The sequence below is a fragment of the Octodon degus genome, unplaced genomic scaffold (assembly GCF_000260255.1).
Source record: "Octodon degus isolate 3935 unplaced genomic scaffold, OctDeg1.0 scaffold00025, whole genome shotgun sequence".
NCBI classification, from domain to species: domain Eukaryota; kingdom Metazoa; phylum Chordata; class Mammalia; order Rodentia; family Octodontidae; genus Octodon; species Octodon degus.
The window spans coordinates 9,864,005-9,878,044 of record NW_004524601.1 but is presented as its reverse complement, the minus strand read 5'-3'; the positions used below and the strand labels follow the sequence as shown (position 1 = coordinate 9,878,044).

Here is a 14,040-nt window from a genome sequence, read left to right as displayed (position 1 = left end):
AAAACATGGATTGGTCTTCAAAGCTCACTGCCCTATTAGCTCTTAGAATCCTGACTAGACCCCCAAAGCTCCTGTTAGCAGCCTGACTAACCTATCTAGTGATGGGCATTATTATTAAATTGAAGGCTTAGAAGTCAGGCATGGTGGTACACACTTGCCATCCCAGCTGGAGGCTGGAAGATCACAAGCTCAAGGCCAGCTCTGGCAACTTAATGAGACCCTGCCTCAAAATAAATAATGCTGACGATGTAGCTCAGTACTTTCATGGTTCAATCCCCAGTACCACAAAAGGGGAAAAATGGCCTTACAACAGGGACAAGATCACTGGAGTTGACTGTACTTTGACAGCCTCCTACATAATTATCCAGTGTGTGATTTTGTATAATTTAATTAGTTTTATTAAAGATGGCCATTATTATTTTTCCTGACCCTGAGGATGCAAATGTCATTCAGCCCGCATCATTTCAATCTTTTCAGATGAAAGATTCATAGTTACCATCTGAACAAAATGAACAAAGCGCGCAAGCACATTCATCAGATTCTGTTGGAGGAGGTATAGTGTATAGCCACGTTCTAGTTACAGAATTCAAGCATGCACTCTTTAAGGGTGTCCTTCCCCAGCTCTTGTATGCAATGTAGTAACTGGCAAAAGGAGATCATTTATAAATACGTGGAGATCGGGCCATAATGAGACATGGTGGTGATAGAGCCTGGGGCAGGCCTCAAGGTCAGGCCTACGTATGCGCTTCACTTATTTCAGAAAACAAATCACTGCATGTGAACTGTAAGACAGCTGTGCTGCAGCCGAGCACATGCAGCCAGCCCTTGGGCCCTCCCGTCCCCGTGTCTCCTCACTCTGTGTCTGGCTTCACTGCTCTGTCTACTGCCATCTCGCTGGGTATAGGCTCTGTAACAAGATTTGCATGCCCACCGTGAGGAGCATGTAAGGATAATGTATACTGTAGCTTCCTCCCTTTACTATGAGTTAGAAAAGGACCATCGGGGACCGTGTGTGTCGCTCAGTGGTAGAGTGCTTGCCTGGTATGTCAGTGCCCTGGATTACACCCCAGCACAGCCAAAATAAAAGATGAAAAGAGAAAAAAAAAGACGGCTTACATCAGAATCTCAAGAAAAGGTAGCATGGTCTGGGAGATAGCTCAGTGGTTTAAGTACCTTCCTGGCAAGCGCAAGAACCCAGGTTCAATCCCCAGTACCACATGGTGTGCCAGACGGCCCACCAAAACCAGGTGTGGTGGTGCATGCCTGTAGTCCTGGTGCAGCAGAGGCCGAGACAGGAGGATCGCTTGAGTCCGAGCTGCGTAGTCAGACCTTGTACCAAATACATACATACATACATACATACAGAAAGAAAGAAAGAAAGAAAGAAAGAAAGAAAGAAGAAAACTTAGCATTCATGACGTGGGTAAAGAAACAAGAAAATGTTATCAGAGGAAAAATCAAATGCTGTTATGAACTTAAAGCCTCTTTTCCTATTAGTTTATCAAAGATGTATTAAATGGCTACATGGCTACTAAGAGCTAGGCAACATGCTGTTGCTGGGAATATAATAAAATAATAATAATAATAAACTCGGGTCCAAAGTCTCACCATCTGTTCCAGAAGCCAGATGCGTAAACACATAATTACTATACAGCGTGTTAGATGGAATCACAGAAGTGGTAGGTAGCAGCGGCTAGTGCAGGGGACAATTAGCTTTGAGATGCAGGAGTGGAGGGTGCAGATACTGCTGAGAAGTTCCCCAAGGAAATCCCGTTGAGCTGGAAGAGAAAGGGCTACTGGGAACCCTCGAGGTGGCCTTCAGAGAGTGGCCATTCGACAGAGAGAAGTTGCATGCCGGAGTGCAAGTGGGAGGCGGAAGTGGAAAGCGGAAGCGCTGCCTGGGGGGACACTCGTAGGGTGCCGTGGCGGGCTCTGTGGCATCCTCACCCCAAGGGCCTGCCTGGACCTATCTCTACTGTTCTGTACACTGCTGGACTTGTTGGCCCAGGATTTGGGCAGTGACCGTGTTCTGAAGCCAGGCAGGACCTGTGCTGTGGCTCCTGCTCCTGCGTCTCGTGCCCTCCCCCATGCCAGTAGGAACCTGGGTCCTGCTCTAAAGCAGGTGACCCTGGCACCTGGAAGGACAGGTCCAGCAGAGGGCTGTGAGCAGCGTGCAGAGCCTGCTGTTTCCAAAGCTGGAGGAGGTGTTTCCTTCCCTGGCACAAGGGAGTGCTGAATTTGTTGGAGCTGGGCCCGTACCACAGGAAGTAGTGGGGTATCTGTGTGGAATAAATCCAGGGTCGCAGGAATTCATTTCTGACTAAAAAGGTTTGTTTTGGCAGCCTTGATTCTGCTGGTTTTGACAGGGCTTGTCCAAGTAACTTCAAAGTCCCTGAGCTCGAAGGAGACTCTACTTAGGATACAAAAGGACAGGAAATATTTATAACAAAACACTGAAGGCTTGAATTTCAGGATAAGCAACTCTCGAGGGAGAAGCCCCTTAAATCCCAACTAGACCTGTTGGCTGAGTATTAGCAGCGCCCTGAACGGGCAGGTTGGCATGCACTGTTCCCCGCCATCCAGGACAGCCTGGACACGAGCACTCAGCACTTGCCTGTCGCTTGAGAGTCTTGTTCAGAGAATGGAAGGGAGTTCTGTCTCCACCTTTCACTGCTTGCCTCATCCCGCAAACATCCTGCAGCTGCTGCCACCTTGTGGGCTGGCAGCTGGAGGTGGGAGACAGGGTAGCGCTGTGGTCCCTCTCACAGGCTACCCAGCTCTCCGCCTCGGGGGTTGCCTAGCAGGGGAGAATCCCTTGTTTTCCTTCATTTCTTGGAGTTCATGGTCACCCTCTCAGCACCTGTCTCCTTGGGTCACCTCCTTGCTAGGTTCCTGGGAGAGGACTTGTGCTGCATCTCCCTGGGGAGTAAGGTAGGACGAGGGACATGGGGTTGTGAGCCTGTTGCTCCTGCTTGGCCTCGCTGTCAGTGGCTCCTGTGCTCCTGTCGTCTTGCCTGTCCGGCAGCTCAGCTACCATTTACCCTGCACCTGTTAGTCACCAGTTGTTAGCAAAATCATAAGCCCAAGCCCTTCCTGCCCACAGGGAGCCTACAATTTATTTTTAAAAAGAGACCGTGGACCTAAGTGCCGAAGTGCATCGCTAGATGGTGATGGTGGTGTGATGAGTTTATATTTATTTCTTAAGATCTATCTTAAAACTCATGAAAATGCTGACCTTTCCTTTTGTATAAGAAGCACTTCAGGGGCTGGTGAGATGGCTCAGTGGTCTAAAGCACCTACTTAGAACAAGCTCAGCAAAGCACAGGGACTGTGGTTCAATCCCCCAGCACCACAAGCCAGCCCGCCCGCCACCTGGTGGGCTGAGCTGGCCACACACACACACACACACACACACACACACACACACACACAAATAAATAAAATTAAAAAACAAAAAGAAGCACTTCAGCACGCGTGGTTGTGATCCACAACATAAAATTTGATGAAAAATCAGGCTTGAATCTGTTGTGCTCGTTTACTAGGTGGGTACTGTTTATAGCAAAACTCATAAAACTCAGAGATGAATGTCATCAAGATGATTTTTTTGTTCTAAACTGTAAAGGCAGCCCAAGGGCTCCTACCCAAGCAGTTCTTTTAGGTTACTGGACTTAGTAGGTCAAGCTGAGGGCTGGGTCAGCCCCTCTCTGTAAACTGCTCTATCAGTAGGAGCTGGGTTAAGATTTTGATGAAAGATGGCTTTTTCATGTCAACAGGAGGAGGCCTGGGCTGACATTTGTGAGGCTTTCCTCTGTTGGCCGTAGAGAGCAGGCCTACTCAGCCGACTAAGAACCGTGTTTTCCTTCCTCTGAGGTTCTTCAAGAACAGAAATTACAAGAGGCTTGCGGTGCCACCCCTTTTCTACGGTGGACATTCTTTTTTTTTTCTTTCAGTTTTCAATGTATTTATTTGCCATTTGTACAGTGGACATTCTAAGCATGGCTCCAATTGGTCATCATCCATGTTGGAAATTTTCTGACTGATTTAACCCTTCAAAAACAGTTTGCTACAGGAACACCTGAGACAGGCAGATATTCACTAGAATTTCAACTGGTAAAGTGACATAAGTTGTCATTTATGATCTCTAGGTGTGGTGGCACTCAAGCCTATAGTTCTAGCTAGTAGGCTGAGGCAGGAGGATCACGGCAACTGCAAGGCCAGCCTAGATGACACAGCAAGACCTTGCCTCAAAACAGTCATGACAGAAAAGTCATTCGTGTCACTGTTAACAGTGAGCCTTGTGAATTGTAATAGAATAATCTTATTTGCTGTCACCCCATGGTTTACACCTACGAGAGTTCTTGTAAAATATTTTCTTCAAAATAGGAATTATGTTATCCATTTATTAATCATTTGAAATGTCTTCCCTTCCAAGAATCCTTTTCTGGCGATTGAATCTTGCACTCAGCTCTCCTTTTCCTGGATCCTCCTCAAACCATGGACTGTGTCACACGCAGCAAGCATTGAGGTGCACTCACGTTATTTTGTAAATGTTGTTACGGCCCCTTAGTTTAAATTCTTGAATACAAAGACTTTACGCTTTTTTGATTCTATGAAGAATTATGCACATAGGGGATACACTACAAATGCTTGTTTGATAGAGTAATCTCATGCTTCAGGTATTTTAAATCTCTTGAATACTACGTGAAGTTCTAGCTCAAAAAAATCTATAAATATCTGAAGGAAATTTGAAAATTAAATTTAATGGCTGAACCTTCACGCTGATAGTTCTTGCCGGGAAGACAGCCTGCCATCCGCGGCACGTCTGGTGCCTGAGTGCGTCGCTGGATGGAGGTGGCGGTGCGAGGAGTTTCACCATGTACTACCTCCTCTGCCCCCTCACTCTGTAGGGCGAGGCAGCTTCACAAGTATGCAGTCATCTGGAGCCTAGAAAGACGGGAGGCTTGAGTTAGACTCCGAGTGTAATTCCTGCTCCCTTTCCCAATCCCTGTCTTTGGAGAGGCGATGGCGTGGCCTCGGAAGCCTTACACTGTAATCTGTGGAAGATATGGATATTATAAACCAATCTGTGGAAGCTGGTTAGCGCACAGTGTGGCACATAGCATCCAGCAGATGTCAGATAATATACGGTAACAAAACCATGAAATAGAGTGTGAATAAATCAAACTTGGCACCAGGGATGCCCTTGCAGATCCCCCTCTCTGAGGCTAAGCTGCAGGCGTTCACGAGGGCCCTCCGCAGGCTGCCGGCGCCGGGAGCGTGACTCACCCGTGCCCACTGTTCTGAACGCTGGCTCTGGCGGAGTGACATGGGTGCTGGCTTTGACACAAAAGCAGTTGCCGTGTGTGGCTTCCTGGGGGTGAAGCACTGAGCGTGTAGTGGAAAGCGCTGCCAAGTCTTGACATTAAACGTGCGGAGTTTCGCCTGAGATCTCTAGAACCTGCTTTCAAACACGCCCGAGGCACCGTGTCAGTGCGTGTAACCCCCAAGGGCCCCAAGCACTGCTACCTCAGGGACAGACTTTATTTTTAAGGAACTCATTTTTTTATAAACTCGCAAACTACAACTCAGAGAAGAGGGTGGCTTTTACTTCCTTTGTCTCCTTCTGCTCATATATGGGTTTAGACACTTTCTCCGACCCTGTGCAGAGTACGTTTTTACCCAGAAGTGCTTTCTTCCTCTTGCTGAGGTTGGGGTCACGGTGACTCGCCCTGTGCTGGGGCCGGGTGGGTCAGGAACCCTTGTCCTGTTCCTCCCTCAGGTGAATCCTGCCCCATCCAGCAATGGGCCACAAGATGTATCTTGTATATTGTCACGTTCTCCAAGCCTAGCGGGGTAACTGGCACATAGAATAGAAGCTCAGTAAATAATGTTGAATGCATGCACGAAGGTGATTCTTACAGTGTCGTGCAGTGGTAGGCGCGGACATGCTGGCCTGGAATACTGTGTGATCATTCTGTGTCTTCTGTGAAGTCTCTTGCACGTGACACTGAAGAGTCATGCTGCTGCTGCTGCTGCTGCGTTTGTGGCATGGCGCGTGGGCTTCTGCTGGTTGTGAGAGTCCTTCGCTGTTGGTCCCAGCTCTGGCCGGGCGCCCAGCCTGCTCCTCGCTTGCTGGCTTCCTGTCCTAGAGGACATAACAGCTGGACTCATTACCCAGTATGCCTTGTGTGTAGGTCCAACCAGGTCACACTTCCTGCCAGTGAAATGAACACAGAAATGAGGTACATCCCTTGTCAACATGTCCGCTTTGCTATCCTCTTCTCCCTTTCTGCCAGCGGGATCCTGAGAGCCGGTAACCAGGCACTGCAGAGGCCTGTGGATCACTTTATGGAGCAGAGCCACTGTTCCTCCCGTCTTCTGCCCACCGTACTGTATGTGAGCATGAAAAGAAAATATCCACAGGTCAAGCCACGAGACCCTGGGCCTTCTCTGTGGCAGGCTCCACCTTAAGCTAGCAAGCCAGACCCTTTATTGCCTGCCTCCCTGCCTGATATTCACCAGCCTCATCTTCCGGAAGCTTCTTTCCTCCTACCACTGCAGTGTCTGCTTGGGTCTGGCCCTGGAAAAGTTTTGTCACCGATGCCTCTGTGTGTCATTACCAAGGGGATTATTGCATTTTGTTCAGTTGCACGTGCACATCACTGGCAGAAGCAGGAAAGGCAACACAGTCCTAATTCTCACTCCTCCCCACTACTCCAGCGTGGTTTCCCTGGGCCTCGAGGCGGTTCCCGGAGCACCAGCTGGCTGCTGGGGAATCTTTTTCCTTGCCTTTGCCTGCCATGTATTGCAGTAGAACACCCTTGTGGGCCACAACAGAACAGCTGTGAAATGCCTGTTGCACAGCCAGGTATCAGTATTCGATATTCTAAGGTAAAGAGACAGGGCGTATAAATACATGTAATTATGGACTCGATATGTCAGCTCTTCAGTGGGCAAGGCCGCAGTGAAGAATACAGTGCCCATTGTGGTAAGCAGATGGATTGCTATGCATGCTTGCTATAATCAGCAAAAGTTCCCAAAGCAGAGGGGTGCGTTTATTACAGACTGTTACTAGTTATTGGGGGACCCAGTGCACCACTAAAGGGCTTAAATTCTGAACTTAGATACTGTGTTGTGGGTTCAGATCCTGACCCACTGCTCCACTGTCCATGGGGCCAGGGAGAAAGCGCGCTGATCTCTAACTTAGCGTTCTTTCTGGAAAATGAAGAAGTGGTTGGGAGGAATCAGGGAAATAGTGTACAATATGGTTTTCTGTAGAATAAGCTGCTGTACTGATACTGTCAATGAAAAGAATTACTATTTTCAGTGATTCTGGGTGATTCAAATATGGTGCATCTCAGAGAGAGTGGAAATACCTGCTTCTGGCAGGCCGCTAAGCTAGCCCAGTTTAGACCTCTGTGCTGGGACACGAAGTTCATGTGACCCACGTGGTCTTTGGGAGTCAGTTGCTTTCCGTCATCATATTTACGAAGCAGTGTTCCAGCAGAGGGCTCATGCAGCTCCTGCGACTGGAGAGGCAGGCTGTGTCCTTCTTAGGGACAGCTGTTTGACCTGCGGAGCGTTCGGGCCTGAGGCTTGCCTTGCCACCCCACTGTAAATGCCCCATCTGTGCCGCCTGCTGAGTATGCATCCTCATCACAGAGAGTGGTCCTCTGCTGCTCATGTATTACTGCTCTCGCAAAAGATGAAGAAGGTGGAAGCCTTATTTTCCTGCCTTACGATACCGTTGAGTTCCTGCATGGTATAGTGAAGTTGTTGTAGGTAGCACAATTGCTGAGACATCCTTAATTCACCTTATAATAATGGAAAGTGGTGGAAGGCTTTTAGATTTCTGGATTGCCTTTTCATTATTTTAAAACTAGAGGAGGGGCTGGGGATATAACTCAGCAGCACAGTGCCTGCCTGGCAAGTGGGAGGTCCTGAGTTCAATTCCTGGTGCCCCCTCAAACAAAGCAAATTAAACTAGAAGAGCAAAACACACTTTTCAACACAACTTTTTTTCCCCAATAAAAACACTGAGATGTGTTTGAGATTAGGAAGATTACTTGAGAGTTGTATATTCAAGAGCATAAGAACCATAACTCTACAACTTTTAAGGGTGATACTCAGTATCTTTTTATGGATTGCTTAGTATTACTGGTTTTTTTTTTCTAGGAAGTGGGATAGATTTGATTTTTTTTTTCACTGATATGATATTTCAGAGAAATGAATTTATTGTTACATCTTGCCTAGAAAATAATGGCTTATACATACAGGCAGTGTGGGCTTCCTTCCTAGCTTTTAGTACCAAGGAGAAGTTCTTACTATATGCCTTTGTTTTTTCAGTTGATGCCCTGAGCTACTTAAAAAAAAAAAAAAAAAAAGTATCTCCCAATTATCTAACCAGTCCCTCAAAACAATAAGAAAACTGTAGAAATCTAACTGGAGAGAATCTTTTACAACTGTCACTTATGCCAGTAAAAAAAAAAATCTAAAAATAGTTTAAAAGCATCTCAAGTAAATCTGAAGATACTTCAATTATCTTAGATGACTCAAATTCTGAAGGAGACATGGGGAGGGAGGGGAGGGGAAGGGATAAGGGGGAGAGTGAGACGGGGGGGGGCAAAGAGAGAGAGAGACAGAGACAGACAGACAGACAGACCACACCTATTATCAGAAGATTTGGTGATCCAAGCCTACACACGTAAGAGAATAACATCAAGAATTATATTTCATCTAAAATTATCTGTCTGTCTGTCTGTCTGTCTGTCTGTCTCACATAGGTCCATCTTGTCAGTCCTGCAGTTGGTTGCCTGGACATGGTTACCAGTAAAGTTAACCTACAAATTTTGATATGGTTTCAGGTCTCTGGAAATCATATCTTAAAAGATGAATCAGCAATTCAGATTTTACTATAGTCTAATTTTATTTCTTGGGTATACTTTTAAATTTTATTATAGTATTGATAATGAGACTCTGCATACCTAAAAATAAAGTTGACATCATCTTTCGTAATGTAATGACAATATTCCCACGGTGTATCACCGTGTCAGCATTCCTAATTGAAATGCTGCTGAGGAATTAATTCTGAGAAGGCTGGCAGTGTCTAGGGTATTTTCATTGTTTAGTAAGATAAAGCAAATATTTGACTTCTGTGAGAATTAATTGTGCATGTTACTACTGTTTAGTCCATCTTCTAGTTAAAAAATAACCTACTTAGGGCTGTAGAGTACTTGCCTACCATGTGTTTGGATGGGGTTCAATCCCCAACACGAGGGGAAAAACCTAGTTAAAATAATGAATGAAAATGTATCAGGCGTGTAAAACACTTCGCTGTTTCTTGCTCAGCGGTGAGCACGTAATCTGTTGTGCCCGGTGAAAATAGTGTTTCACTCCATTGTGAATCTGTGTAGTAAGATCATTAAAAAACATCATCACTGGCTGGTGGTTTTTGACTGTATGCCACACATTGTGAACTTTCCTTTTTGGGGTGCTAGGTATGTTTACATTTCAGTAAATATTCTTGAACTTCGTTCTGGGACATGCTTACATCACTTTTGGTCTCTTTTTAAAGATTTCTTAGGTGGGACCAGAGCACTTACCAGGCCAGAGCCGTTCTGATCTGGTTTGGTTTTGAAACAAGGGCTCAGTGTGGAGTCTGGATTGGCTCCTCCTGCCTTGGTCTCCCAAGTGCGGGATTACAGGTGTTGACCACCGTGCTCAGCAGCAGGAACAGTTGTTTCATAATACTGAGCCAAGATCCGTGCTTTGTCCAGTCTGGCTTGTCCAGCTGATGCTGTCCCTGCCTTGGTGGGCTCTGACGCCTCTTCTCCATAACGTTCTTGGGTGGGTCTCCCCTTGGGTCTAGGGTTCTCTGTCCGTGAGTGTTGATGCATACACCCGCCCAGAACCCTCTGCAGTACCAAGGGCGTGCTCCTCTGGCGCTCTGCCCTGCACTCCAGCTGCCTGGCCCGAGACTCGGCTTTCTAGGGCCTTCGACCCGCGAGTCTCCAAGTCTGCACTGTCGGAGTCGCCGACTGGGTGCAGTGCCGCTGGTTGGTGTCTCTCCAGGATCGGCCTTCGTTGCTGGAGGTCATTGCGGAGGAAAACTTCCTTTCATATGCGTTGTCCCATTTTTAAATTATATCATAAGAGTAAATGTAGCCTCTGCTTTCTAGTCTGGCTACAAGCAACTAATATTAAGTGGAATCTTAAAAGATACTGAACTTTCATTTTTTTGAAGATTTATTTATTAATTTATTTGGTACAGGGTCTCACTATATAGCTCAGACTCATAGTGATCCTCCTGTCTCAGCCTCCCTAGTGCTGGGATTACCAGGTACATGCCACCATGCCAGGTTTTAATGGCCAGCATAGCGCAGGGCGAGCACAGCATATGGTGCCGGGGATCGAACCCTGGTCCTTATGTTTGCCAGGCAGGCACTTAGACCACTGAGCTATCTCCCCAGCATCATGACCATTTAGTTTAATTTTCAAAAACCTAGGTTAAGAGCTTCTGATGATCTCATCTCTGAGTGAGAGTATTTGTTTAAAGAGGGAGCCATGGCTCTGTCCAGGCAGAACTGGATGACTTCTTAATCCCCTCTAGCTATACAACTTTTTGATAGTATCTTTTATTTTTATTTTATTACTTACTTTCTGCAAAGCTTTACTCCACAGGGGCTCAGTCCTTCTTGGCAGCTGCCTTCCTCATGGTGGCCAGCACGTTGCTCAGCTCCTCATGCTTCCTCTAGGTGCGGATGTGCATCCCCACCCTTTTCTTGATGAACTTGAGGATGTGTTTGGCCTTGGAGACCTTGAGCAGCTCCATGGTGCGCCTCTTGTAGGGGGCGAAGCTGCACACCTCCTGGATCATGTCTTGCACGAACTTGGTGTGTTTGTGAGGCGCCCGCAACAGATAGCGGAGGGCCTTGGTTACTCTTCTTCGATGGTTGCTGTGGCGGAAGGTAATAGTATCTTTTAAAAATGACTCTTAAAACAGTGTCTCAATGAAGATTTTAGTTTAGACAAGATACAGTTCCCATATCTTAAAATGATTTTAAACTTGTTAGCTCTTTTCTCTGTTCTATCCAAGAGATCCTGAAGATAGGTAGTTAGGAAGCATTGCAAACTGCCTCTATACTCTAAAAAACCAATCCAAAGTCTGTATTCAGAAGCATAAAAGTTGCTTTTGTCCTTTGAATCATTAACCTCAATCTCACAGAATTATAAAGTAGATAGTCTAAGGTATAGAAAAAGCTGGATCTCCAGAAATGTGAGTTATGGTGCTTATTTATTTATTATTTATTGTATTTTAGGGAAGGGTCCACGGGGTTTTCAGGGGCTCACTATTAGATCTGACTCATAGTGATCTGCCTGTTTACAACCTCCCAATGGGCAAATCTTTTTTTTTTTTTTTTTTTGAGGAACCAGGGATTGAACTCAGGCCCTTGTGCTTGCCAGGCAAACACTTATTCTACTGAGCTATCTCCCCGGCCCTATGGGGCTAATTTAAATGGGGACAATAGAAATAATCTTAATATGAAAGTATATAACCCCTGAGGGCTAAATATCCAGGACCTATAAAGAACTCCTATAAATCAGAAGCCAAAAAATCAACCCAATTCAAAAGCAGGCAAAAGACTTGACTAGATCTTTTTCTAAAGAAGATACACAGATGGCCAATAAGCACCTAATGCTGCTTGGTTTTCCCAGTAAGTAGAGGAATACAGATCCAAAAACACAGTGAGATACTGCGTCATACTCTTTTAAGATTGTGGTTACTTCAGAGAAAACAGAAATAAGTTCTGGCAAGGGTGTGGAGAAATCATGCCTCTTGCGCGTGTCTCGTGGGAATGTAAAATAGTGCGGAATGTAGCTTGGTGTCCCTCGGAGTATTGAGCATACAATGACCAGAGTCTGGCCATTGTGCCTCCCCCTGGATACCTAAAGAGCTAAAGTCGGAGTTAAAGAGACACCCCCACAGCAGCGTTCTCAGCAGCTTTATTCACCATAGTCAAAGGGTGGGAATAGGTCAGCTGTCCATCAGTGGAAGGAAGGTGAACAAGATGTGTTGGAGGCATACGATGCAGTTTTACCCGGCCTTAAAAAGGCAGGACATTCAGATACCTGGTATGGCTTGTGAGCCTCGGAGGCTCTGCACGAGGTGCAGTGAGCCAGACAGAGGACGACGTGCAGTAATTGGACGAGGAGGAGGTCTGGTTCTTCCCGTTCGAGAGATCGGAGTTGCTGTCCTGCTGGAGATGGAGAGTGTGTTCGCCAGGGAGGGGCTGGGTGAGGGATGAAAAGCCACTGTGTTTCAGTCTAGGGTGACAAAAAAATGTTCTGGAGGTGACAGCTGCAGTGGCTGCATGACACGTGAGTGTCTTCACCACCACCGATCTGCAGTGTTCAGAAATTGCTAAAATGGCAAATTTTCCTTCTGTGTCTTTTACCGTGATGTATGTATTTCTCCATGTGCGTATGTATGTACATACACAAAATAGGGCCTTGCCGAACAAGTAATTCACTTTCCGGAAAGGATAATCAAAGTGGTTCTGAGCAAGACGGCCTCCCTCTGCTCTTCTCCCCAGGGGTGACCCACGCGGCCATCTGGGCGGCCTGTATTTCGTACCTCAGCGCGGCCGTGCCCCCTGAGCTGCGGACATCTGCCCAGGGCATCCTGCAGGGCCTGCACCTGGGCCTGGGCAGGGGCTGCGGTGCCATGATCGGCGGCGTGCTGGTCAACTACTTCGGTAAGCACGGATCTCTCTCTCTCTCTCTCTCTCTCTCTCTCTCTCTCTCTCTCTCACACACACACACACACACACACACTTCCTCCCCTCTCTGTGGTAAAGAGCTGATTATTCAGCGATCCCTCAAGAAACGCTCCAGTTATTGCTGAAGATGGCCAGAAGCTAAACTCCAGTATTTATGTTCTCATTCTCGATTTCTTGGTGGTCATAATGACAGAGCATGAGTCTAGTGTGTTAAGGTGACCAGAGTCAGCCATAGCTGCGCACATGCCCTGGCAGTTTAAGGAGGTGATCCATAGCTGGAAATGAGGTGACTGTGCCCTCTGGTTCGTGATTCCTCAGGCACCGTATGGTGACGTGAGAACTTGCAGCACTCCTGAAGCTCAGCATTCCAGCAGCACACAGTAGTGGGGCTGTTCGTAACAGTGGGAAGTGGTCTTTGTGAAGAGGGCGGAGCCCCTGCATGGTGTGTCATGAGTGGAAGACTTGGTGACAGTCCTTTGGACATGTAGTTCTACACCTGATCAGCAGCAGCACCCCCTGAGCCCCCCACCGCTCCAGCCCAAGCCCTGAGCTGGTGGAAGGGCTCTTGTCTCTGGCTCATTGAAAGCTGTGCTTCCATTGCCCCAAACTTGAGAACACTGAGTTTTGAGGAGGGCTCTCTGCACCTGCGGGAACATCTCCGTAACGTCTGCTGCTTGTTTTCAAAGGGGCTGCTGCAACCTTCCGGGGAATTGGCATGGCCTGCCTGGTGATCCTCCTGCTCTTTGCCCTGATACAGTGGCTGGCAGTGCCGGATGAGGAGGAAGGTAAACATTTCTATTCTGTCTTGATTCTCCTCATGGCTCAAGCCATGAGGACTGCTCTGTGGAAAGCCAGTACCTTGGCTGGGTTTTCTCAGTGATGTATGGGTGGACTCTCCTGTGTGCCCCCTTAGAAGCTGCCTCCTGGGCTGAAAAAGCGTGGGTGGTCCAGAAGCACGGGGTTTTCTTGTTTTGTTTGATGATCCAAAGCACTAGGAAGCACTGGTTTAAGTTTCCCTGGTATTAGTCTGTAAGGGTTCAAGTTCAAGTCAAATACGTGCAACGTTTCATAGTAGTTTTACTACCAGGCATAGGGAGTGGTATTACTCTCTGCCTTTGCCAATTTTTTCCAAAAAAGTCTAAATCTGAAATTTGAAGTTTTCTCTGAGCCACGCATGGCTTGTATTAAAATCATTAGACGAAGAGGAGGTAACACCACAGGTGTGGATGGGATCCAGGCAGGTCACCTTGTTGGTGAAGAA

General features: G+C 46.9%; 1 protein-coding gene across 2 annotated transcripts in view; it reads left to right on the top strand.

The window, feature by feature from the left end:
- The window catches only part of Mfsd6 (major facilitator superfamily domain containing 6), a 60,619-nt gene that overhangs the window by 43,025 nt on the left and 3,554 nt on the right, over positions 1–14,040 (top strand). For both annotated transcript variants that reach the window (XM_023712294.1, XM_023712293.1), the window contains exons 4-5: positions 12,594–12,755; positions 13,466–13,564. In XM_023712294.1, the coding sequence (XP_023568062.1) occupies positions 12,594–12,755; positions 13,466–13,564 (261 nt within the window). The remainder of the gene's footprint in view (positions 1–12,593; positions 12,756–13,465; positions 13,565–14,040) is intronic.